Raw genomic sequence first — 24,928 nt, 5'->3', positions numbered from 1 at the left:
TATTTTTCATGGTTCAGATTTAATTTTAAGTGTTTTATGAGAAATTAAATTTAAATTAAATTAAATCTAGTCTGTCGAAAAAATTATTGTATATCTTCCTACTGGCCTACAGCCTACGTACGTACAGGAGAACTATAAAAAGTTTCTTTTGTTTTTTAAGAAGTATAAAAAGAAAGTAAAAGGATATATATATACACACACAAATATATATATATATATATATATATATATATATATATATATATATATATATATATTTGTGTGTGTGTGTGTGATCAGTAGGCCAGGGTATAATATTTGGACATAATTAATTCATCAAAGAAAAAAAAAAAAAAAACAAAACAAAACAAAAATATGGAGATGATAGGATAGAAAAGATGAAATTAATGATGATGAATATTTCTGAAGCAAGAAGCTAGTACATGGAAAAAGTAAGAAAAATTAGTGCAGTATTAGAAGAAAAGGCATTATTGCAGTGGGCAATATGGAAGGGTAGGAGAGCCAAAACTGCATGCGAGAATCTAGTAATAGAAGAACCCGTGAATATGGTATGGCCCGCAGGGGGTGGTTTTCTTTCTCATTCATCAATATATATGCCATCTCTGCATGCAGCAGCACAGACTTATTATATATATATATAAGAAAAAGAAAAAGAAAAAAAAAATTACAAGAGAGCGAGCACGAACAAACAAGTGAAAGACATCATGAGATGGCTACCAGATCTTCATATCTGTACGTCAGTAACTTGAAAAGGTAAAATATATCCATCCATCCATCCTTGTTGGATTCATCAACCTTAGGAGATTAAGGCATTCACACATATATACTGCAATCCATTTTTCCACTTTTGTCTTCTCTCTTAATGCCAAACACCTACCCCTCTCTCTCTCTCTCTCTCTCTCTCTCTCTCTCTATATATATATATATATATATGATTATTGTACCAAACATTTGGGATTTGAGTGATCTTGTCTTAATTTACAAAGGTTGGCTGTCTTTCTCACTCTCTCTCTCTCTCTCTCTTAATATATACTACTACTTTTAACATGATGAAGTGAAGAAGTAATATTGTTCTTTAATTTCTCTTGTAATATTTATTAATGGTTGGAATATTTTCACTTTTTCGTAGTTGGGAAGGGGGTTTGAACCATATTGTACGTGCCTTGGTTCCCTCTTTCCTTAAAGGGGAATAATCAATGAAGCATAAATTTCATATCTTATCTCAAAACGAAAAGAAACATGAATCTCATTCAAAAGCCCCTGCATATTCAAAAGATTTTAGATCAAAAGAAAACCCACATAGGATTCCAAAAGGATTTATAAGTGCAGCATTAGATTGCCATGTTTTAGTGTCTTTTTTTCCCCGAAAAAGGTCGATCTAAATGCAGATGGGTCCTATTTAATTCCTATTGCATGCTTGCTGCCATGTTTAGGCCACGAATGGCTTCTCATAAAAAAGACATTTCTAGCAATCAACACTCTGTAAATTCTAGTATGTGCAGTGTATTTTGGTAGATAATCAACGAGGACAAAATGGAGAATTTGGGCTCTATCTCCATATGGCTTTAGATTTGGGTTTGGAATAAAGAGAGTATAAAAAGGGTGAAATAAAGAAGAGGCCTCCCAAGTTCCCCTTGGTGGGGTTTCTTTCAGCACTTTAATACTGTGCACTAGTAGGATGTGAGAGAATAATAATAACAAAAGTAAGAGAGACTGAAAGGGGGAAGTAAAATCCTCAGCCAAATAATGAAAAACAAGACTGTAATATTAAGATTCCTCTAAGCCAATAATAATTGAAAGGAAACAATAGAAAAGATTATCAAAAGAAGCAGGAGAACTTTATGATAAAAATCACTGAAAAACAATTTGGAAAATTATAAGAAATTGGAAGTATTTCATTTTTAAAAACAAAAATGGCAATAATAATGGTAAGAATAATAAGCATGTTTATATTAGAAATTAAGCTGAGAAAATGAAGAGGAAGAAGGAGATTATGCTAGCAATTAAACTGCTTATTAATTAAACTGTCTTTTTTGGATAAATTCTCATTTCTTAAAGGGAATGGGGGAGTGAGATATATATAATTAAGTAGCTAGCATATATATATATATATATATATATATATATATGAGATCAATATATATGCTTGCTAGTTATTATTTAATTATAGCTTAAACAAACGGTATTAGAGTCAATCAATAAATCAATCATGTCAGTGTGGGGTTGTATAAAGGGTTGAGGAAGGTTATCTCTACCACTTTGCCTTTACCACCTCCCAAGCTTTTTAAGCTTCTCATTCTTCTAAGCCTTCTGGTTATAAGCAACCCCTCCTTTATTATCATTCCATTCAAATCAATGGCCTTTTAGGATTTGGGTGTTTTATTACAGGAACAAAGGAAAAGACAGAAAGTGCCAACATCAGACTCCAAGGAAAAGAAATTGAAAAAGAAAAATAAAGAGAAAAAATTTGCTGAATCAAGTGGGGTTTGGATTCTTCCTAGTCTTTGTTTGGGCAGCCCCTCATCCCTCATCTCTCTCTCTCTCTCTCTCTCTCTCTCTCTCTCTCTCTCTCTCTCTCTCTCCCCTTTGCAGTATTCCATGCTCTTTTTGGCTTCCTAGACTTTTCCTCACCTTGATTTATTTTATTTTATTTTTCATTTTTTGCCAATTTGCCACCCCCTCCTCCTTGGTCTGCCACTGTAATCATCACCCTCTGTACGCCACCATCAACACCCAGCTAAAGATCTTTTTCTCTTCATTTTCTGTCCCTCTCTTTGCACACATATATAGACAGAGGAGAGGGAGAGGGCTCTTGGGTTGGGAAGAGGTTTTAAGGAAAAACCCATCTTATAATTGTCTCTTCTTACCATGTTAGAGTGCATGGTGAAAGCTCTTGATGGCTTTAAGAGAGAGAGAGAGACTGGAAAAGAGATATATCTGAATTGATGCTGCAGAGTTGCTCAGACAAGCAATCCATGGCCTAGATAGCGACTTGGAGAATAACCCATCATCATCATCATCATCTCTTCACGAGATTAATTTAGCTTTTACCAAACCAATGAATGATGCCTTTCTGTGGCTATGTGTTGCTGCCACCTGTTTTTCAACAAGCTGTCTCTCTGCTTAGTTTTTTTCCAAAGCTCAGATTCTCTATCTTAGTATGTTCAAAGGTGCAAAAGTAGGTAGTTGAGAAGATTTCAAACAAATTAACAAAGAGATCAGATTATTGTTTTTCTCTTTTGGAGTTTTCGTCAAAGGCAATATGTTTCCTGCAGCCATGTCCAATTCAACTTCTTTGTCTGAAGAAGCTAGTGTTTCTTCTGGTACTAGAGTTCAGGACTTTGGTGGCTTAAATCCTCTGCTTTCAACTCTTTCTCCACAGCAGCCACAGAAGATGAAGAAAAAGAGAAACCTACCTGGAAACCCAGGTAACTTATAATTATATTATAATTTTCTTCATCTTCAAATCTAACCTAGATTAATGTCTGATTTGGTGTTAATTAATTTGTACGTTTCAGACCCAGATGCTGAAGTGATTGCATTATCCCCAAAGACCCTAATGGCGACCAATAGATTTGTATGTGAGATCTGCAACAAGGGGTTTCAGAGGGATCAGAACCTTCAGCTTCACAGGAGAGGGCATAACCTTCCATGGAAGCTGAAGCAAAGGAGCAGCAAAGAGGTCAGAAAGAGAGCCTATGTTTGCCCTGAGCCTTCATGTGTTCACCACCATCCTTCAAGGGCTCTGGGTGATCTTACAGGAATTAAGAAACACTATTGCAGGAAACATGGGGAGAAGAAGTGGAAGTGTGACAAATGCTCTAAGATCTATGCAGTTCAATCAGATTGGAAGGCTCACTCTAAAACCTGCGGAACAAGAGAATATAGATGTGACTGCGGCACACTTTTCTCCAGGTACATACATATATATATACACATAAATTTTCATCTCACTTTTTTCATTTTTTTTTTCCTTGGCCAATATCATTCATTCATTCTGGGATCAAGAAGGGGGAACTTTAATGTCTTTGTTTTTTGTTTCTCAGTAGGTTACGTTTTGTGGTTGTTCTTTGACCTGAGTGATATGCCCTACATGGTGTGTGTGTATATATATATATGTGGTGCATAAATATATAGACGCAGTGGCAACTTGCATGAAAGTGAAACTGATAGGAATATCTCTGAAATCTGAACCATCTTAGTTCATATATGAAAATAACAAAACAGATAAAACGAAAAGGAACAATGAATGTGAACTTTTTTTGTTTTATATACTGTATTGTCTGTGATTCAATAGCAAACTTGTTTTTTTTTTTTTTTCTTTCTTTTTTTCTTATAGATATAGCTAGACTGGATGCACGAGTTACGTTCTTTTTGTTTTTCTCTCTTTTTTGTCTGGGGATTCTGGGTTTCGAGGAAACACCATTTTGTCCATGATCCATATACTTGATAAACATGATTTTCATGAGATCTTCAAATCCATTTTTAAAAAATAAATAAAATTTTTTTAAAAAAAAAAAACTCAAGATTTCTCAATTTCCTTTCAAGGGAAACACTTTTGCCTCTTTTTCCTGTGTATATCCTTTTGGTACTTTGTAATGGAGTGACTGCAGTCTCAAAAATAATGATGGGGATCTGCTCGATCTTGCCTAGAAAAAAGTTAAAGAAGGTTAATTACTTTTGTGGTTTCATGGCCGAGAGAAAATCCGTGACAATTTTTTCCATGAAACATGCAATTAATTAATTAATTACTTGCTGAAAATTGATATCTGTGAACTTTCATTATTATGAAAACTGATAAATCTGCAAAAAATGTCTGATACGGTGATTTGCTTTCTTCTTTTCTTCATGATCACTACATATACACATGGGGCTTGCATTGCGTATCTTTGTCTCAAGCTGTGCTCTTGTTTCAAAAACTTCTGCCATCTTCCTGATTTTCCTATTAATTAATTCCTTCACATTAAATATTCCATGCCCATTTTTGCATGCATAATAAACATCAGTCAATTTTCATGCATCTCTCTCTCTCTCTCTCCACACTTTAGTTTTGACTCAAAGATAATCTCTCCTTTATATTCTTTATGCTTTTTGACCTTTCAGTACTCTCTACGCGATACGCATGCATGAGTTATATTCCCAGTCCGCTGGCCTCTCACCCTTTTTCTTTCTTTTAACCAGAAGATAAACTAATTAAAGAAAATGCATTCATTTGCTAATTCATCAATATTGCATTCATTTGGTTTTGTTCATTCTCAAATTCAGCAAATAAAACATTCTTCATTCAACTCATCCAAATTGTATTTTGGTTTATACCAATATAACTAAAGAAAAACGTGTTGGAACAAATAACTCATATTCTTTATAATAAAATATAGTCACACTCTCCTGTGAACGTAAGCACATTATCAAACTACGTAAATTTGTTTCTTAATTTTTTATTTTTTTTTATTTTTGTATTATTCATCATTATTGTGAAAACTCATTTACACCATTGTTTTTTCTCAATTGGTTAATTGTTGATGATAGCATATATATATATATATATATATATATGGTTGTGAATTTGTTTGTAATATTGGCGTGAAAAACAACATGTAGGAAGGACAGCTTCATAACCCACAGAGCGTTCTGTGATGCATTGGCTGAAGAAAGTGCAAGGCTCTCTGCAAACCAACCTCTCTTCCCTTTTTCAAATCCAACGACCCAACACTTTCCAACACAAATCCCTCTGACTCCATGGGACCCACCCCAAAACCCTAACCCTAGCCCAGTTCTTCAAGTGAAGGCGGAGGCTCATCACCACCATTTCCAAGCAGCAGCAGCAGCAGTAGCACATCATCATATATCATCATCTCCAGTACTACACACCCCATTCTTCCAGCCCACGTCATCAAACACAGCCACGTCAGCGCACCTGTCAGCCACCGCTCTTCTCCAAAGGGCTGCGACCGTGGGTGCAGCTGCAGCCTGCCAGCAGGGACAGTCAGTGGGTCACATGAGCCGGCAGCAGATGGATCATCAGCAAGTGAGTCAGATTTCCACCGAGTACATGATGGGTGGTGGTGGTGGTGGGTTCACTTCCGGAGAGCTCGCCAAGTGGCACAACACAGACCGTCTGACTCGAGACTTTCTGGGTCTCACGGAAACCAATGGTGCTCCTCCTGATCATCATCATCATATTAACGCTAGCGTTAACTTCAAAGATATGCTAACGTTCACGGGTGGCGTACACTTCCAACAGCCATACGAACATCCGCGTGACCAGTCGCTGTTGAAGCCCCATGGTTTTGGATTCGCTGAGCCTGCTGCCTCGGAAACGTGGGGGGACTGCTGAGGTAATTTCATTCAATGGGTCGATGATCGGGGGGGCAAAACTGCCATTCTCTCTCCTCCTCCTCCATTCCATCCATCCAACCTCAACCAAAATCATCACTTCATATAATATATGGCAATTCAGTTTTTGTTCTCTTAATGTTTTCTTTTTAATTAAAGAGCTAGGTACGTATGCTAGCTAAGCTACCAATTTAGACTTCTTTTTCTTTTCTTTTTTTATAATATTCTACGTACGTACATTAGTTTTAAATCAAAGTAAACTTTTGTCATGAGGAATTTCCCTGCGTGTGCTATAAATTCTCTCTCTGTGGTAGTATTATTTAATTTCTCTCTCTCTCTCTCTCTCTGGTACTGTGGCATTCTTATAATTAATTGCGTTGCAGAAAAAACGTCACATGCAAAACTCTTGTTCACTGTCCTATCCTTGTCAAGACAGCTTTGATCTTCATAACATAAGCAAAAATAGATTATAAAATAATAATAATACATACATACATACGGAAAAACTAAGAGGAGGGTAATTTGAGTTTTTTTTCTTTATTTTTAGGTTGAGAATTTATGATAATTTGACACCGGCCGCCCTTCTCTAAAAAAGCATAAAAAAAAAAAGAAAAAGTAGAATCCAGCCAAGCCTCCTTTTTCATGGAGGTTATAGTGAAAATCATTGGAGAAAAAAAAAACTAATGGCATGATAGCGTGGTCACCGCCCTACGTTATCCATAATTATCATGATATGCATTACTTTATAAGATTTCAACTGCAAAATCGATTAAATGCCAAAACTTGCCCACGATTCAATCAAAGCTTAATTACTACTTACTAGCTAGGCTAGTGCAACCTGAATGAATGGGGCTTATAGGGTACGTAGTTTCATCCCAATTTCCCATCCATTTGAACAATAATAAAGGTGTCATCATCCAATATTATTATTGGACCCTTGATACGATTGGCACGCACCAATTTTATGCATCTATTCAAAATAAGTCTTGTCATGATACATGGGGCTCCAAAATTTTGATTTAATTAGGATGCATGATCAGAGATGTGACTGCCCTGCTGGATAATCGAGTGCTAATAGTTCATGGTAGTTAGGGAAACACATCACACAATGCCGTAGCCAGGTGGATTAGCTTTCGCAATTTTTCAGCGAATTTAATACAAACTTAACACAAAATTAATGGGTTATAGTTGAGAGGTTTGACCCGTTTAATAATATGGGCTAGGTTAGAGTTGAGTTATATAATCTTATACATGTGCCTTGATACAACCTATAAATCTGACATGAACCTAATATAAAATTAGAATGTGGATTAGGGATTTAAATAGGTTGAATTAGGGTTAACTCATATATATAGTCTCAACTTAAACTCAATGCATGAACACTAAATAAAACCCCTATATATGGGGATCTTGCCTTGTCTTTGTTTTTTTTTTTTTAGGATTTTGCTTCAACATTCAGGATATACAAGGTACTGATCGAATTGATTTGCAAACTGAAACAAAGACATCATCAAACATATTCCATTTCTAAAAGTTATTTTGGAGAACTTAAGAATATTGATCGATGTAGCATTCTTCCATACCTAATTATTACTTGTCTAAGCTCTTATTATTTTTCTTTTGTTTTCTTTCTTGCATCTACCTCTCTGATGATAGAAAGAATAAGGAAGTGAGAAATTAAGTATTCCTCTTCATGATTATGGCCATACACGTCTTATAGAACTAGACACTTGCATGCAACCTAACATATATATCTATGTGCATGATTACGATTACACCCTCAACTTACAAGGAAATATGGGCAGCAAAAAAAAAAAAAAAAACTATATAACATTAACAAATAACATGGGTTGGGTGGATCTGAGATAAGGATGTCGGTAGAGGGCCACACCTTGTACTCTGTCGATTTCATGAATATTATATATGCCCCTTCAACTAACGTTAATGACAGTGATAGACTACATTTGATTATTTAGTCTTTCTCATGCAATTTTAGTCAAATAAATTAATTAACCATAAATAAGATAATCAAGGTGTCTGCGATATATATATCAAAGTTTTTTATATGCAAGAAAAATCCATTGCGTATTGTGTGGTGTCTTAATTTCTCACCGTTGGTTTTTCCACACGTTACGTCCAAAAGATGATCATGTAGACTTTGTGCTAAAAATCACCAAATTTTATTAGGGCAATTTCGTTTTCAAATGCTAAAAGCCAGAGACCCCAAGTACCCATCGCTAGCTAGCTTGTTTTCCAAAAAACAAAAAAAAAAAAAGCTAGGGGGTTTCTAATTGGATGAATGTTCAAATGATCGATCCATAAATTAAGTTGAACACGTGAAAGTAATTGATTGAAATTGAGGTGAATGACAGATTGAATGTTCGAGTTCATGTTAAATCACGACGTGTCCCAAATAATAAATTAATAATTTAATTAATATTCTATCTAACAAACTATACATTCCCGTCAAGCAACTATATATGTTTATATACTTTAATAAGTCAAAAAATTAATACAATATAATTGCACGACTAGAAAAAATAATGTCCATCCTAGCTAGATAGCTCTAGAAGGCGTGAAAGAATAATGCAAGTTGTTTACATGGGTCCCTAGATCAGTTGCCAGAAAAGAAGATCAAACATATATACTGAGACCTCGAAAATGACAAAATTAACAAGAAAAAAATAAATAAAATAAAATAGAAGGTCAAGAAAATGTTTTTGAACGAGTCATCATCATATCATCAATTATCGTTTGGTGGAAGACCAAATCCTTCCTGGAATTTGATTTTACTTTGTATATTTCAGATACTGATCAGTAGTAAAAAGCAAGTTGCAAGAAATTTCCTCACTCATGACTATCTATATATATATATATATAGTCAGTGAGGAAATTTCTTGAAACTTGCTTTTTACTACTGCGGCTGAGTAGTAAAATCAAATTCCAAGAAGTTCTTTTTTGTGGTGACTTTCTTCTCTACACAAACAAAGAAAATATCGAATGATTCTCCAAAGAAGTTTTTAGGCTTTTTCTAAAGAGTGTAAAACGTATTTGTAGGCGTGAGTGAAAAGGCAAACGGAGTGTGTGTGAATTTGTGCTGGGTGTGATGGTGGTCCGCCACATAGTGGTACTACTAAACCAAAAGGAAAAAAAAGAAAGAGATAATAATAATAGTAATAATAATAGAGGAAACAATGTCAACGGTTATGAAAGAGATGCTCGACACAACTTTGAATGTTTGAATTTACAGTTTTTTTGAGTCTTTCTTTTTTTCCAATCTTGATGTCTCTTTATCAATTTCTGTGCTCGTCCCCATATCGCAGCCTTTGTTGGCACCTTAACTTACAAAAAACTCATCACATATATATATATTCTCTTTAACTATTTCATCATACTTTTTCTTCTTCGATCTTCTTCTTCTTCTTTTGTGTTTTTTACATGGCCCACTTATTGTCAAATAACCATGATAATTGGTAAGAAAGAAACCCCAACTTCATCCAACAAAAGGACAACAAAACTTCAATATATCTTGATTTTTTTAAAAACAAAAAATAAAAAAATAAAATGAAAAATAAAAGGGTATCCAAGACCTTCATTCATTTCCATCTTATTCTTATCAAATTTCAATTGCTATATGGAACATCTTAGCTAGCCAAATAAAGGAAAGGGGAAAAGTTGCTTGGCACTACATCTAAGTATATTCACCGAGAGAGAGAGAGAGAGAGAGAGAAAGAGAGAGCCTAGGGATTAACGAAAGGAAGGTTTGGTGTTAGGGTATATCCAAGCTTTTAGAAAGTATATATGTTTGTAAGTGGCAGGGTTTAGGGTACAATACATGCTATTTGCCTTGTAAAAAAGACTGCCTCTTTTTTATCTGCACAACCAGACAAACCAAAAGCTTCTCTTCTATTCCCTTCCCCCACCCTCCATCTTCCTCTCTTACCAGCACTCTTGCATATGTCATCTTCCATCAGGGAATCTCTCATCTCATGAAACCTTACTTTTTTCCCTTTCTTCCTTCCCATCCTCATTATTACCAAACCCTTTCTTTTTCATGCTTTTCTCTCCTTTTTCCCTTCTGCTCCAAATCCCCATACACCACCCTCTTTTCCACAAACTTCAACACAAAATTACCATTTACTAACAAAATAAAAAAAAATAAAATAAATAAAGGGCTTCCAACATATACTGCATGATTGACATTAATGTTTTCCTTGTAGTTATTCTGAATTTTCATTAACCTTCATATTCTTTTTCTCTTGGCAACTTCATACAATTCCTCCAACATTAATACAACAAGGACCCAAATGAAACAAGGTGATAACTAAAGGGATAATAATTACTTTGGATGAGGCCCATGGCAGTGTGTAATGGGCCTACCTCTCATTCCCCTTCAGTTTTGTTTAAAAATAAATAAGTATAAGATATAAATTCAAGTTAGCTCGTTCGGATCTGGCTTATGTGCTGTTGCTAAAATTTACAGAAGATTTCCTGTAAAAACAACCAAGGATCCAGATTTAACCAAATGTTGTCGCATTTTTCCTTTCTTTATCCTCATGTTTTGATTGTTTAAATGAGAATAAAATAACGTGTTGTTAAATATACTATAGTTTTTATTACAGCACATAAGCCAAATCCAGTTTTTGAAAACAGGAATATATATTATACCATTTTTGCAAAGATTTTATGCAACTTACATTTACAGATGCAGTCTATCTAAATTAACTAAAGTCTCTTTGTAACTTTACTAAGTGCTTCTATTGAAAATTTACGTAAAGAGAAAATACCCTGACACAAGAATATTAAAGGAGCCGACCTCTCAGTAGTGTTTTTCTCTACAGTTCTAATGGACCATGTTGGATCCGAAATGAGTGAACCATTCAAAGGAAGTCAAAATAGCATGCACACAGCACTGTTCATATACAAAACTGTGGATTACTCGTATCAAAAGGTACCGATACGACAAAAAGCTTCTGTGGGCCCATTTTTTAGTGTCATTTAGTCCCCTGCTTTTGGTTTTGGTCCATCCAAGTTGACTCCCATGAATTTATCCAGCACATTCTTGAATGCCTGCAACATAAAACAGCAAAAACAATGACATATTACAAGGTATGCAATTAGCCCTCATTGTTCCTTGCCCAGCTATTGGGTTTCAAGTTTTTGTATAAATGTGTTAATATAGGAAGATCTTAGTTATCGGCAACCTGCACATTCTCTGCATTGGTATTCATAGATGCAAATAAAATCAAAGATCATGCTTTTGCAGGTAAACCAATTGGTATGCATGTCCACTGAGAGGGTAACTAAGTTAGCTGAGAAAACATAAATATGAAAAAGGAAGAAAGGACATAATGATAGATATAGATAAGACTATATTTCATGAAAATATGGTGCGGCCGATTTTATAAAGTGAACCCTGTGGACGAGATCAACTCCACTAAGGGTCCCTTTGTTTCAGGGGGAGCAGCCACCAAAACTGTAAACATTCTAACTTTCTGGTATTTTCTGCACCACTCATCCAAGGATACTCCCATTTTATAGGTTAGGAATAATTTACAGAGCATGATGTCCACAGTTGATAATTATTCATTCATTGGTTTTCATTCCCATGATTGTCCTGTGCCACATCGCAAGGAATAGTTACTGAGCATGATGTCACCTGATATTCTCCTTGAAAAGTTTTGACGTCTAAAATTAATTTACAAGAGATGTTTGAGAATATTTTTTTTATATAAGTAATCAAGAAATCATTAAAAGCGTAAGGCATTCTCATGTACATAGAAAATATACAAAAGAAGTCACCTAACTAGTAGAGACAAAAAAAAAAAAAATCATGATAACTAATCATTAAAGGAAAAACATAAGCAGCTGTTGAACTATACAAAGTGTTAAAACATAAAGACTTTATCTCCTAAATAGTACTCTTACGATCCTCAAAATTCTTATCATTTATTTTCTTCCATAGACACCACAAAAGGCACAAAGGTACTATCTTCCACACAACAACGCTCTAAGTGTTGTCGGCAGTCCACCAATAAGTATACAAATCGACTACTCATCTACGCATAACCCAAGACAACCCAAATTGATTGAAGAAAAGATTCCAAATGACACAAGCAACCTCACAAAAGAGAAAAAGATAGTCTACGGACTCCCCAATCTTGGTTTCACATACAACACCTAACAACCCCAATGACGCACAACTTCTGAAGATTGTTCATTGTAAGGATCTTTCTTAGAGCCGTCAACCACACAAAAGAGGCCACCCACAACAAAACCTTAGTCCTCCAAACACTCTTCCAAGAAAAATGAAAACTATCATAACAAACCATGACCCTATAGAAGTTAACACCAAATAACCCTCTTTTGGAAGAGACCCACCGCAACTTGTCTTCACCTTTCCTTCTTATTGTTACTAAATACAACCTAAAGAACAAGGCAAAGGCATCCACCTCCCAAATATTTGGGCCCCAAAACAACTCATTTTTAATAAGCTATTTTAACCAAAAAAAGATATTTGAGCCCCCAAAACAACTAATTTTTGGCCCAATTAACAAAATGCCCACAGTAACCGATTTAACCGAACCGTTTTAACTGATTTAACCGATAATTTCGAAATAAAAGCTTACCAGTCGGTAATCGGTTAAAAAACCGATTAACCGATAATTTCGGTTCGGTAACCGGTTTTAGCCAAAACCCAACCGTTTAGACCGACAACCACCCCTACCAACACTCCATCATTATGACAAATAGCAAAGGAGACAACGGGTCCCCTTGCCTCAACCCACGAGATTTGCTAAAAACGCCTATGGGATGGCCATTCACCAAAACCGAGAAACACACTAATGAAATACAATGAGCTACCATGAGCACTACTTCCCCCCAAACCCGCAATTTCCCAGCATGTACAACGAAAAACCCCAATTAACATGATCATATGCTTGTTATAAGTCCATTTTACAAATAACCCCGATTCTCCATATCTCATTATACCATCAATGCATTCATTGGCAATAAGAATATCATCCAAAATCTTTTTCTTTTTTTTTTATAAGTAATGATCTAAAATCTACCTACCTCAAATGAATGCATTCTTTGACTTAGAAATGATCTTCTCTAACACCGCCTTAAGCCTGATTGCTAGAATCTTAGCAAAAATCTTGTAAATGCTACTCACCAGACTAATAGGGCAAAAATCCTTGGGGTCAACAGCCCCTGAAATCCTTGAAATGAAAGCAAGGAACATAGCATTAAGGCTTCTCTCAAACTTACCAGAAGCATAGAACTCACGAAAGACCTTCATGATATCCACTTTCAAAACAACCCATAAAGCTTGGAAGAAAGCCATAGAGCAACCATTAGGGCCCAACACCTTGTCACCATTTATTGCTTTCACATCCTCTCACACCTCCCTTTCCTCCTCTCCAACCAACTAACTTCAGCCGCATCAATAGAATCAAAGGAGAGACCATCCACCACAGGCCTCCAACTAAACTGCTCAATAAACAACTTCTTAAAAAACTAGACAATGTGCTTGTTGATCCCCGACTAGTTGGTAGAAATTGTGCCATCAATCAACAAAGAGTCAATGGTGCTCTTTCTGTTAGAGTTGTCATTATTAGGGCTGGGCAGATTAACCAGTTACCGATTACCGACCGTCTACCGGTTTCGACTGAACCGATATTGACCGTAACTGATATGCCGATATCCTTATCGGTTAAAAAATGTGTACCAGAATCCTTATCGGTCCGGTCCGGTCCGGTTAAGGAATTGTTATCGGTTAATTGGTTTAACCGATAAGAACGGGTTAGGTAATGGTCCAAAACGACGCCGTTTTAGAGAGGTTTATAAAACCTCTCTAACTCAGTAATTGTCAAACCCTAAGCCCCTAAAATCGCGCCTCTCTTAGTCTCTCGCCTCTCTGAGCTCTCTCTCTCGCCTGAGTCACCTAACTCAGTAATCCTTGGCCATCACCTTACCCAGATACTTTTGGCGAAGAGGTAAACTTTTCTTGCTTCTGTTGTTTTTGTTCTGTCTTGATGAACCCACATTTTCTTGTGGCTTTGAATGAATTCTTCTTCTGTTAATTTTTTCTTCCTCAAAAGGGTTTTTTGCCCATACAATTGATTGGGTATGGGTTTACTTCTTGATAAGGTTAAATGTGAGGGAAACTGTGGTTTATAGGGATTTTATTTTGTTTTTCGCGTTTTGAGTTCGATGTGGCTTCTGTCTCTCTCTCTCTCTCCCTCACTGGCTCGCGCATTTTTTCCTGAGTAAAGCTTTGTTTGGTTCTCAGTAGAATTTGAGGGAAAGCGTGTTTTCTGAGAATTTGCTTTTGTTCTTTCGTATTTGCGTGTTATGTGGGTTCTGTTTCACTCTCTCACCAGCTCAGGTACTTTTTCTGAGGGAAGTTCTGTTTAGCCCAAAAAACAAATATTTGGGTCCCAACAAAAAGTATTTGGGCCCTAAAACAACTCATTTTTAATAAGTTATTTTAGCCAAACAAAAAATATTTCGGCTCTCAAAAGTTAAAAAAAAAACTCATTTTTTGCCTAACAAAATAAATCAATATAAAGCCCACGGTTAAATCGGTTAACCAATTTAACCGCGTACCGTTATAACCGATAATTTTAGTTAAATTTCTTATTGGTTCGGTATTGGTTAATAAACCGTTTAACCGAAAATTATCGGTTAATAACCGATAAGAGCCAAAACCAGACCATTTTGACCGATACCCAAGCCTAGTCATTATATGAAATAACTGTGTGTACCCTCAGCCACAAGACCCTACATTTCCAGCTCCAATTAACCTCCTTTGTGAGTACATCTTTCTAACTCATTAACAATTTCTGCTTTCTTCATATTCTCCTCAATGCCTAAGGCCCTTTCTTCTTCAAGAACATCAAAAACATGTACCTCCCATTTGATAATGTTGTCATTTTGATCTTTTCATTGTTTCAAAATGTGATATATCCTTGCACATGAACGTCATACCATGTTTACTCTAATAGCATGTCCCAACAAATGAAAAAGCTATGTTATGGTGACATCATGCTCAATAACTATTCCTTGCGATGTGGCACAAACCAATCATGGGAATGAAAACCACTGAATGAATAATTATCAACAGTGGATATCAAAAAAAAAATTTCTTATCATTTTATGCATAATAGCAATTCACAATGGTGTCTAGCATGGTAGTTTCCCTTTCAAACATACTGCTCAGAACAAAAGGATGGTTCAAGGTCTTAACAAGTAGCGCTATGCAAGAAACCAATTAAGTTGACCCTACCCATCCTTTGCTACCTGAGCCAGCCAACCCAATTGGTCAATTTCTGGCACGTATTGGCATTGTAGTCAGAAGGGATTTTTTATTTTCGATGTGTGTCAAGTTGGAAGTTGGAAGCAAGTATTCAGAAACCCAACCCGGCCTTGAAAAACACAAAACTATTGAACCTCACAATCATAGAGATTTAAAACCCTCGCAAAGATATGGAAACCCAGTTCAAATATTCACTATTGCGTAGTTCTGCCATGGAAGCTCTAGCGAGGTTCCCCTATGGTCACTCACCGCAAGTCTTTTCCAAAAACAGCATTGTTGCCTTCGCTCGTAGTTGCTCCTGTCCTTCACCGAAATGTTGCTATAACATGATCTCGATTCTCTCTCTCACACGCTTATGCTAAATTCTCAACCATCCCTTCAAATTCAAATCATTTCTATTCTCTCTCCTTTTCCTAATCCAAAGCCAGAGATCATCGAGAACATTAAGCACACCCCCATGCATTTCTCCATCAGACAATCAGAATCCAACACCTCCAACTCCTTCACTATAAGAGGCTACACCTGGTCCATCTACTTCTACCCAAACGACAAGACCACCAAGTCAGCAAGGTCACCTACGTCCAATTCGAGGATGTCAGTGTTGGTTTGGCTCGGAAACCCTCCTGGGGAGGTTCAGCTCAGAGGTTATTCCGGTTTTCAACTTCCGTCAGAGTCGGAATGGGTAGATTTCTGTGCCCACCTCTATTTGACAAGGATGACAGGCCAGATAATAACAAATTTCTTCACAACAATCCCCCCCCCCCCAAAAAAAAAAAAAAAAAAAAAAAAAGAGAAAAGGACCTTTGCACGCATCCATGCATACATAATTAACAACCTACCAACATATCCAATACACACACACAAAACCCACTTTGTAGATACTGGAAAATGTGCCAGGTGTCAAGTTCCAAAAACACATTTCAACAAGAGCACACAGCATTACCTGGAGAGCAAATGACTCTTTCCCATTTAGAATTGCATCCATTACAGTAAATTGATCATCAAATGCACCATAAAAGACTTGGTAGAATTTGTTCCTGACACCATAATGATGAATAACAAAACAAAAACCAAAGGCAAAAGCTTCAGTATTTAAGAAAAATTATTTTTTTGATAAGTATTTAACAAAAATTATGTAAACAGTAATTGTGAAATTAGCAAGTACCGGTCTTCCTCAGTGATCTGTTGATCCATCTCATCGAATTTCCTTGTAAGAACTTCTGCCCCCACTGGTGAAAGTAAATGAACTATTAGAGCCTCCAAAGTTCTTGGGAAGTTGTGCTGAAAAAACAAAACAAAACAAAACAAAAAGGAAGAGGAATTAGTTTGACATTCTTTCAAGTGAGATAACTTTATTTTATTCTCGAGTAATAAAAAAAAATAAAAATTCAAGCACACAATGAGTATACAAGAGACTCCCCTAAATAATTACAATCTAAAATATGTTATCCATGTAATCAAGAAAAGATGGAAAAGAGGCCCTGACGGTTACAGTTCTTCATTAGAGCAAAAGATCACACGAAATCAGATTTAATCTCAAAAATGGTTTTCTCAACACCATCAAAACTACAACTATTCGTTTCTCTCCATATCATCCACATAAAATAAAGAGGAGCTGTATTCCACATAAAAGTATACTTATGTCAACCAAACAATCCTTTCCAGCTAAAATAGACATTAACCAGCTTCTTCGGGATCACCCACTAAACCCAATGTAGCAGCAGATGATCAACAGTTACCTTTACCTTTATACAAGCAACAACAATATACAGTAATAATATTTTGTTTGATGAGATTAACCACAGTTTAAGATTTTACTCTAAGCAGATGTCCATATTAAAAACCAATTACTTTTCCGAGGGAATTGCTCCCAATTAGAAACTCTTAAAACTTCACAATAAGAGTGAACACTAAATTTTTATCATGGTTCAGCGTCACTAGCCACCAATCTATTAGAATACAATATGGACATGCGAGAATCAACAAGTTCCAACTCCCAAATTATAGAAAGCCCAAAAAAAACCTGAGATTCCAAACACAAAGCCCATCAACCCTTGTGGAATCCAAATGATCTAAATAACTGAACACAGAAGCATCCTTATTCTTAGTATCTAAAAACAAATCAAGGAACACTTCCTTTAATTTAAAGCTTGCTCCTCACAACATACATCGTGTCAAAACCTAATCTGTCTTCCATCTCCTACCTCAAAAGAAACAAAACCAAAGTGTCTATCCCAACCAACGCAAATACTTCTCCAAAGACAACAGTCATACGGCCTCCATTACTCTTGAGAAGTCCATTTACCCCATGCCTATGTCTCCAAAAATGATCCTCTCCTCACCAAGGTGCCATGACCATTTTATCCAACAGAGCTTGATTAGAAGTACTCAATTTTCCTCACCCTCAACCCCCTGTTCTTCATAGAGGAGTAGACCATATTCCATTGCACCAAGTGAAACTTAGATTCTTCATTCAACCCACATCATATGAAGTCACACGGGTAGGAATGGTGAATAGAGATAGAAAATGTGTAGATAGACTAGACAAAGTCTACGTAAGAAGTGTCAGAAAGCCACATTTAGACAACTAAAATTCATTCCATTCAACCAATATTTTTCTCCATTCGTTCCAATCCAATCTCCGCACCATAGCAACCTTAAAAAAAATCCAAAGGAAAACCAAGATGGTTCATGGTTAAGCTGCCAACTTACGACACAACAATTCCACCAACTCCACATCTTCAGCTTCCCCAATACTAACTCTTTCCCAAATTAACTTTTACGCTTGATAAAGCCTCAAGACAAAGAAGTAAAGACCTCATACATGAAGATGACAACTTTAGCATTACAAAACAAGATGCTATCATCCGTAAATAGAAGGTGAGACATTGTCAGTACACCTTCTAGTACCGCCGCCCACCTACCAGATAAATAACCACCCTCAAAAGCTCTCAGAAGAATTCGACTAAGGATTTCCAGAACAAGAAACAATGCCCGCCAGGGGGGGGAAATAGTAATCGTCAAACGGCTGAACATACGAGAAGCTTATTAATGATATATATTACAGCCATATAGAGCCTTGGCAGCAGCCGCCCTCCTGCAATTAACAATGGAAACGAAAAAGGTTCGAGGCATGGCATCTGAAGAATGTGAAATTCACTGCCCCTGACATCTGAACAATGTGCACTCACTGTGATAGAAGAAGGAAACTAAGGAAGCTATTCCTGTAACAGGATCACATTTGGAAAAGTGGACAAATTCTTCTAGCATTACTTATAAAACTATTTCCAGAAAGTTTTAACCAAATGCTATATCAATGTGATAGGCAGAGTAGTTGGGGATTTTTTTTCTTTTTTTGGAATTCAGTTGCGGATTTTTTTTTTAAGTAATAGGGCATTAGCTAAGAAAACACATAGGCATATAAAATAAGAATAAAAGAATTTCAAAATGTTTCCAGAACATAAATAACAATAAGGTATAAAGGTATAGGGAAAACATGTAAGGAATTGAAGAGCAAAATCACCCAACTCCCTCAACTACAAGTAAGATCACCTGCTTTTCTAATCACTTTAGTCAACAATTTGTTTTCCACACAGAAATATTGAAGGGAGAAAAAGAACTCACCACATTTTCTTTTAGTACCGAACAAGCAAGAACTTACATAAAGAACCCATTTAGATTCAACAAAATTTTTTCCATCCCATAATATATAATGAGTAAAATTATTTAAGACCAACACCTTTAAGTACCAAACTAGTATTAATACAAAATCTAAAACTACAAGCTTTATAAGAGAGTACAAACTCACCGCTATGGCAAGAAATACATGTTGCAAAGTACTTGGTTCGAGGGTCGAAAGAATTTTAGCGACTGGATCATCATCCAAGTGAAATAAATTAGCTGTTGCAACTTCCTTACATTCGCCTTTCACTCTAGCAGCAGAATCATTTATGAAAGTGGATTGCACTGGTTGACTTTGATCAGAAACATTAACATGGTCATGGACCAGAGAAACAAGTTCATGAAGCACCTGGAGAGCAAAAGGTTCCAGCTCCAACAGATTCTTATGCTGCAGTTCTTTCCCTTTCAAATCTATTTCCTCACATGCCAGATCCAATTCGTTGCCAGAATAATCTGGTTATCAAATATCAGATCATGATGTAAGTTTTTTGCCACTGGAACAGAAATGAGCGGCAAATTTCCTTTTTTTACTCTGACATAAAGAGGAAGAGAAGAATGAAGGAAAGAAAAAATACAATGAAAATAAGACTAAATAATCCTGATATATGAATTATAATAGAGATTCAACGGGCTTGTAAGAAACTGACCTGCTTTTCCATTACTAGGCAGCTCGCTTACGTGCCTCTTCATTTTCCCAATTCCAGCAGAAGAGGTCTTATTTAGCACTTGGTCCTGTCCTAATTGTACAAAATCAAATATAACAGCGCTCACTAATATACCCCTTATTGTAAATATTTCTTTTTAAAGAGGATGAAGATGTTAAATTTGACTCCTCACAGAATAAAGACGGTCAGATGTTCATATTAAATTAGTTCCATCATTAACTGTGATAAATTCATAGAATACTTTGTCAGAAACCTGAGATCCCCAAACTTTTGCAGGTTAAGAAAAAAAACACCTATAGAAACTAAGCATAAAACGCCAAAAGAAACGGAAAAAAAAAAAGATTCAGTAAAGATTCTATTAAGTACACAGATACATGAAATCATCTTTACCATTAGTGGCTGTTGTTGAAACTCCAGCTGTAGGATATTTCAACGAGTATCTTTCACAGAGAACTTTGTATACCATGGAAGTAAGACTGACAAAGACAACACTCTAGCAAATAACTATGTGGCATTAAATAATATATGTAAGTGAGATACATACCATCTCTTTGTCCGTCAACCTTTAATATAAAATGTTGATTCGATGAGCAAACGACACATGAAATTGACACAAAACTAAAGTTAGTTTACTATATTAGAAGTGCTTGAGTGACTTATTTGAAAAGAATCTATACTACAAGTACCTTCTCAATATTCTGCGCAAATAATACGCATCCATGTGCTCTAACATGCAAGTCATCACGTTGGACCGCCACCAAAAGTTAACAGCAATGGTCAAATTATCACTGTCTACTTGGTGGAACCTGTAACAAACAGAAAAAACAATCACCTAACCTAGAGATGCACATGGAATAAGGTTATGTTAAAGGAAAAATATTATAATAATGAGTAAATCGAGTAATTTGTATGATATAATTTAATAATTTATAGGGAAAAGTACGTATACCTCCCTCAAACTACCACCCCTTGTCAATGTCCCCTCAAAACTACCAATTGTGTCAATGTCCCCCCCTAAACTACCAAAAAATATCAATGTCCCCCCTTACGACAAAAAATATCCTTAATAAAAAGTTAAAAAAATAAATAAATAAAAAAACACACTCATAGATGGCTAAACCACCCCAACACCTAGGGATGGCAGCCAAACCACCCCTGAAACGAATGGGGGAGGTTGAGCTACCCCCGAGCATTTTTTGGGGGTGGCCCCTAGGTGGATTGCCCACACCCGTCTGATTCAGCCCTAGGAGCGATTTTCAAACCACTTTTTTTTCTTTTTCTTTTCTTTTCTTTTCTTTTTTTTCAGTTTTTGGTTTTTAGTTTTTTTTTTTTTTTTTTTAATTGAGAAGCCCAAATTGATGTAAAGACCTACTTGTAAAAAATTAAAAAATTAAGTAGAAAAAAAAAAAAGGTTAATCGGGTGGTCACACGACCACCCTAATCTTTTTTTATTTTTATTTTTAAATAATAAGTTTTCTTTTATCTCTACTAAGCACAAATTTTGCCAAAATATTTCTACAACAAGGGAAGAATACAAATTTACAAGAAGTTTTGTATTTTAAGTTGTTTGTTAATGTATTTGTTTTGAGAACATAAAACAAAACTTTGACAAACATGCATGGCCTATAACTTCTGAAGTACACAACACAATAATTACCAAAAAGTAGAAGATGACAAGAGAGGGAGGGGGGGGTAGAGAAATAGTATAACCCCACAACTTGAAGAGAGGTTGAGATATCAGAAACCTTGAAAGCTCAGCAGTATATTTGGAAAAAAATAAATAAATAAATAAGGCTTCTAACAAAGGCAACATTGTTTTAAATAAATAGATTTAAAACCTTACCAGCCTTCAGGAATGAAAAGCGCATCACCTGCATGAAGAACAACCTTCTGCGAGTACTCCATAGAGAATTCTGCTCTCGGATAAATTGAAAAATCAGGGTTTTCTAAAGCAACAGAACTGCCAGATGAACAAATGATTAAAAACACACACAAATTTAAAATCTCTATAATATTATTTCTCTGAGCAAAAATTAGAAGCATTCAATTTTTGTATCTAACAAGGTGAGAAGAAACCAAGAACCAATTTTCTGTTACCAATATACAAAGCAACATACCTATGGTTTGAGGCCTCCCCATATATTGGCATTGGGTATAGCATGGGACTAGCAGAAGGAGGCCATAAGACCACTGTAAAGATTAGAGGCTTTTCAAAAAGACAATTTTAAATATATATAACTTGAAACGCTGTAAAGGCTCTAAGCTAAAAGCCTAACACAATAATGTACAAAAACATATTCAATAGGGAATAGAATAAATTACTCAAAACAAGTAGAAATAAATGCAAGGTCTTGAACTATATATTTCTTAGACATAAATTGATTACAAACTGGGTTGTAGAAACTCCTATAACCTAGCATCTAAAAAGTGACATGTGTCCTTTAAGCATGTAAGAAGCATATGGCTTTTTATTAATGCTATTAAAAAAATGTGTTTCTCACATATTAAGGAACACATGTCACTATTTTAGAGGCTGGGTTGTGTGAACTCCTACAACCCAGTTTGTAGAAAAATTTTGTCCATATTTCTTTCCTAGATATAAAGAAAGCAGTCTCATCAAATCCTGGAGATATCTACAAAACCCATACAAAAGAAGAACTGTTTTATACAGGGAAAAAAAAGACTAATTTTTAATGATTTAATAAAAAAGGCATTGGGTAGGGCTACTTCAAATATTATAATCCAATGTGACAATTTGCTTTGACAAAAACTAATGCTGGCATGTTTTTGCAACCAAAAAATCAACTGTAGTAAAAATTTGCAACACCCTAACACCGCCAGCTCTTTCTTTCATTTGTTAAGGTAAAATTAGGGCATCCACTCTAGGAGCACACACGGGGCATCCATAGGGAAGAAAACCAAGAGAATGACCTCACCTTGTTTGCGGCCAGCAACTATGCATAGAAGATTATGGTGTGGATCATAGTGAGTACTGGATCTAGCTTCAGCATTGTTCATCCACAGGTTGATAGAAGCTAGAGGTTTCCTCTCCAAAATTGCAGGCTGCAGAATTCAAACAGATGTTAATTTGAAAACTAAAATCTGCACATTGTGCACAATGACACTCTTGTGGAGAGCAATAGACTAGACAACAGAGAATAGTGGAAAGAAATATATTAACCAGTTCAGTGTCTCCCCTCAGAATTTCCAACTGAACCCTCTCTTCATCCTCAACATTCATTATTGGTACCTGAATTGCATGTAGTCGAATACAAATCTTAAAGTGTTATATTACCACCCACAAAACAAATGAATAAGGTAAGCGAAATACAACCTATGCAGCATAGAAACGGACCCAACAGCAATATGGAAAAGAAACAATTAACTTTATAACAAAATCTATAGAAATATTAATTATACTAAATACATTGAACTTGGAACCTGTGCTAAATAGATTTGTCCAGGAGCATCTTCTCCATGTTCTGCATTGGGCCCTGTTAGCCCGTGTTCTTCCAATTCAGAATGGACATCACGACCATAATCTTTGTTTTGATTTTGTTGCTTACAGTAACCAATAAAGGTAGAAAATGGTAAGGGAATCTACAAAAAAAAAAAAAAAAAGTAATTGGGGCTTGCATTAAACCACGAGAAGGAGCAATTCAAAGTTCCACAACATTCACAAAAACTGTGGAGAATTATTACCCTCTCGTGGCTTCTCAGATCACCATTAAATACAGGCGCAGATCTTGAAAGCATGGCCTCCACAATGCATGATCCTGCCCGTTCCTATGTTTCCATTAGAGCAAAGAAATCAATAATTCATCCAATGACCGTATAAACAAAATATTAATAACGGCAAAACCAAAAGTTAAAAAAATCATTATAACTAACTTCTTAAGCATATGAGCGTAGTTTAAGTGGGTAAGCATTAAGGCTTAGCCTTTATGGCCAAATTTAAATATGTTAAGTCTTAATCCTCTCACGATGAAGTAATACATAGTGAACACTGAGCACGCATTTAAGCATACATGCGCAAAAACACACATTTGAAAAATAATTTCAATTATTGTATCCATCAAAAATTGATACAGCTATTATTAAAAAGTTGGTTAATTTGGCGTGAAAGTTTTGAAAGCCAATGCATTTCAGTTTTCACATTACTTTTCTTTCTTGCTCCTAAAAGCAAAATATTTTGTTTTGATTTTGGCTTTTATAAAGCAAGAAAATCACTTTCAAAATGCCAACCAAACAACGCAAACCGATTATATAATTAACAAAGCAGAGTTGAAAAAAAAAAAAAAAAACCTGCAAATAGTTGAGGCCGCCATTCGATGGATTCCACTTGGCCAAAGCTGCCCAGTCCTTAACACATCCAGTAAACACCTTTAAACAAACATAAATAAATGAAGATAAGAGAAAGAAGCAGAAAGTGAGTAGCATTTTCCCGCGAAACAAACAGATAATAGAAAATACGAAAAAGGGAAATTCTCGCGGGAGTGAGAATTAAACCGCGGGAGCGTTTCGGAGTTCGATCAGAGACTCGAATTCTATGGACGAAGGAGGTTCTTCGAATCTTTGGACTCTAACGGAATCGTCCATTTCTCGGTAGCTGTACGGACGAAGCTCCGATTGGGAATACCGGGTTTGGTTTTTTTTTTTTTTTTTATAGATACCGGGTTTGGTTTTGTTTGTTTGAAACTTGGAATAGTGGATTGAGAGAGTGTGTGTGAGTGTTGGAGGCCTTTATATGAAGCCCAACAATTTTAGGTCCACTACTGTGTGGCGCATCCTCTCCAACCCAAAAGGATGAAATCTCTAGCTGCACGTAATGATAGTAGCTCTCCTAGCTGGTATTGGACATTCAGCGGTAGGGCCCGTAGGGGTATACAAGCGGGAGCTATTAATTGCCTAATAACTATTAATT

The 24,928-nt window shown here is 35.9% G+C and overlaps 2 protein-coding genes across 3 annotated transcripts; one reads left to right on the top strand and one right to left on the bottom strand.

Annotated features, from left to right (window-relative positions):
• The first annotated feature begins 2,380 nt into the window (after positions 1-2,380).
• On the top strand, positions 2,381-6,667 carry LOC132171012 (protein indeterminate-domain 12). Its single transcript, XM_059582205.1, has 3 exons — positions 2,381-3,428; positions 3,519-3,915; positions 5,602-6,667. Exons 1-3 carry the CDS (start codon positions 3,263-3,265, stop codon positions 6,335-6,337), a joined length of 1,299 nt encoding a protein of 432 aa, XP_059438188.1. The 5' UTR covers positions 2,381-3,262; the 3' UTR covers positions 6,338-6,667.
• Positions 6,668-11,111: 4,444 nt separating this feature from the next.
• On the bottom strand, positions 11,112-24,645 carry LOC132170741 (lysine-specific demethylase JMJ31). Of its 2 annotated transcripts, none has more exons than XM_059581829.1 (15): positions 24,514-24,645; positions 24,310-24,387; positions 23,707-23,790; positions 23,446-23,604; positions 23,186-23,254; positions 22,941-23,067; positions 22,122-22,194; positions 21,848-21,964; positions 20,691-20,810; positions 20,549-20,567; positions 19,987-20,071; positions 19,467-19,792; positions 16,824-16,939; positions 16,602-16,695; positions 11,112-11,406 (listed from the first exon to the last, which is right to left on the bottom strand). In XM_059581829.1, the coding sequence occupies exons 1-15, from the start codon at positions 24,601-24,603 to the stop codon at positions 11,335-11,337; spliced, it is 1,629 nt and encodes a 542-aa protein (XP_059437812.1). In that variant the 5' UTR covers positions 24,604-24,645; the 3' UTR covers positions 11,112-11,334. The 2 variants fall into 2 exon arrangements, with proteins under 2 accessions (XP_059437812.1, XP_059437813.1); XM_059581830.1 differs by having other exon boundaries at positions 21,848-21,917; positions 22,122-22,169.
• Between the last annotated feature and the right edge of the window lie 283 nt (positions 24,646-24,928).

The sequence above is a fragment of the Corylus avellana genome, chromosome ca2 (genome assembly GCF_901000735.1).
Source record: "Corylus avellana chromosome ca2, CavTom2PMs-1.0".
Classification (NCBI taxonomy): Eukaryota; Viridiplantae; Streptophyta; class Magnoliopsida; order Fagales; family Betulaceae; genus Corylus; species Corylus avellana.
The sequence above is the reverse complement of the archived record's forward strand: the minus strand, read 5'-3'. Positions and strand labels throughout refer to the sequence as shown.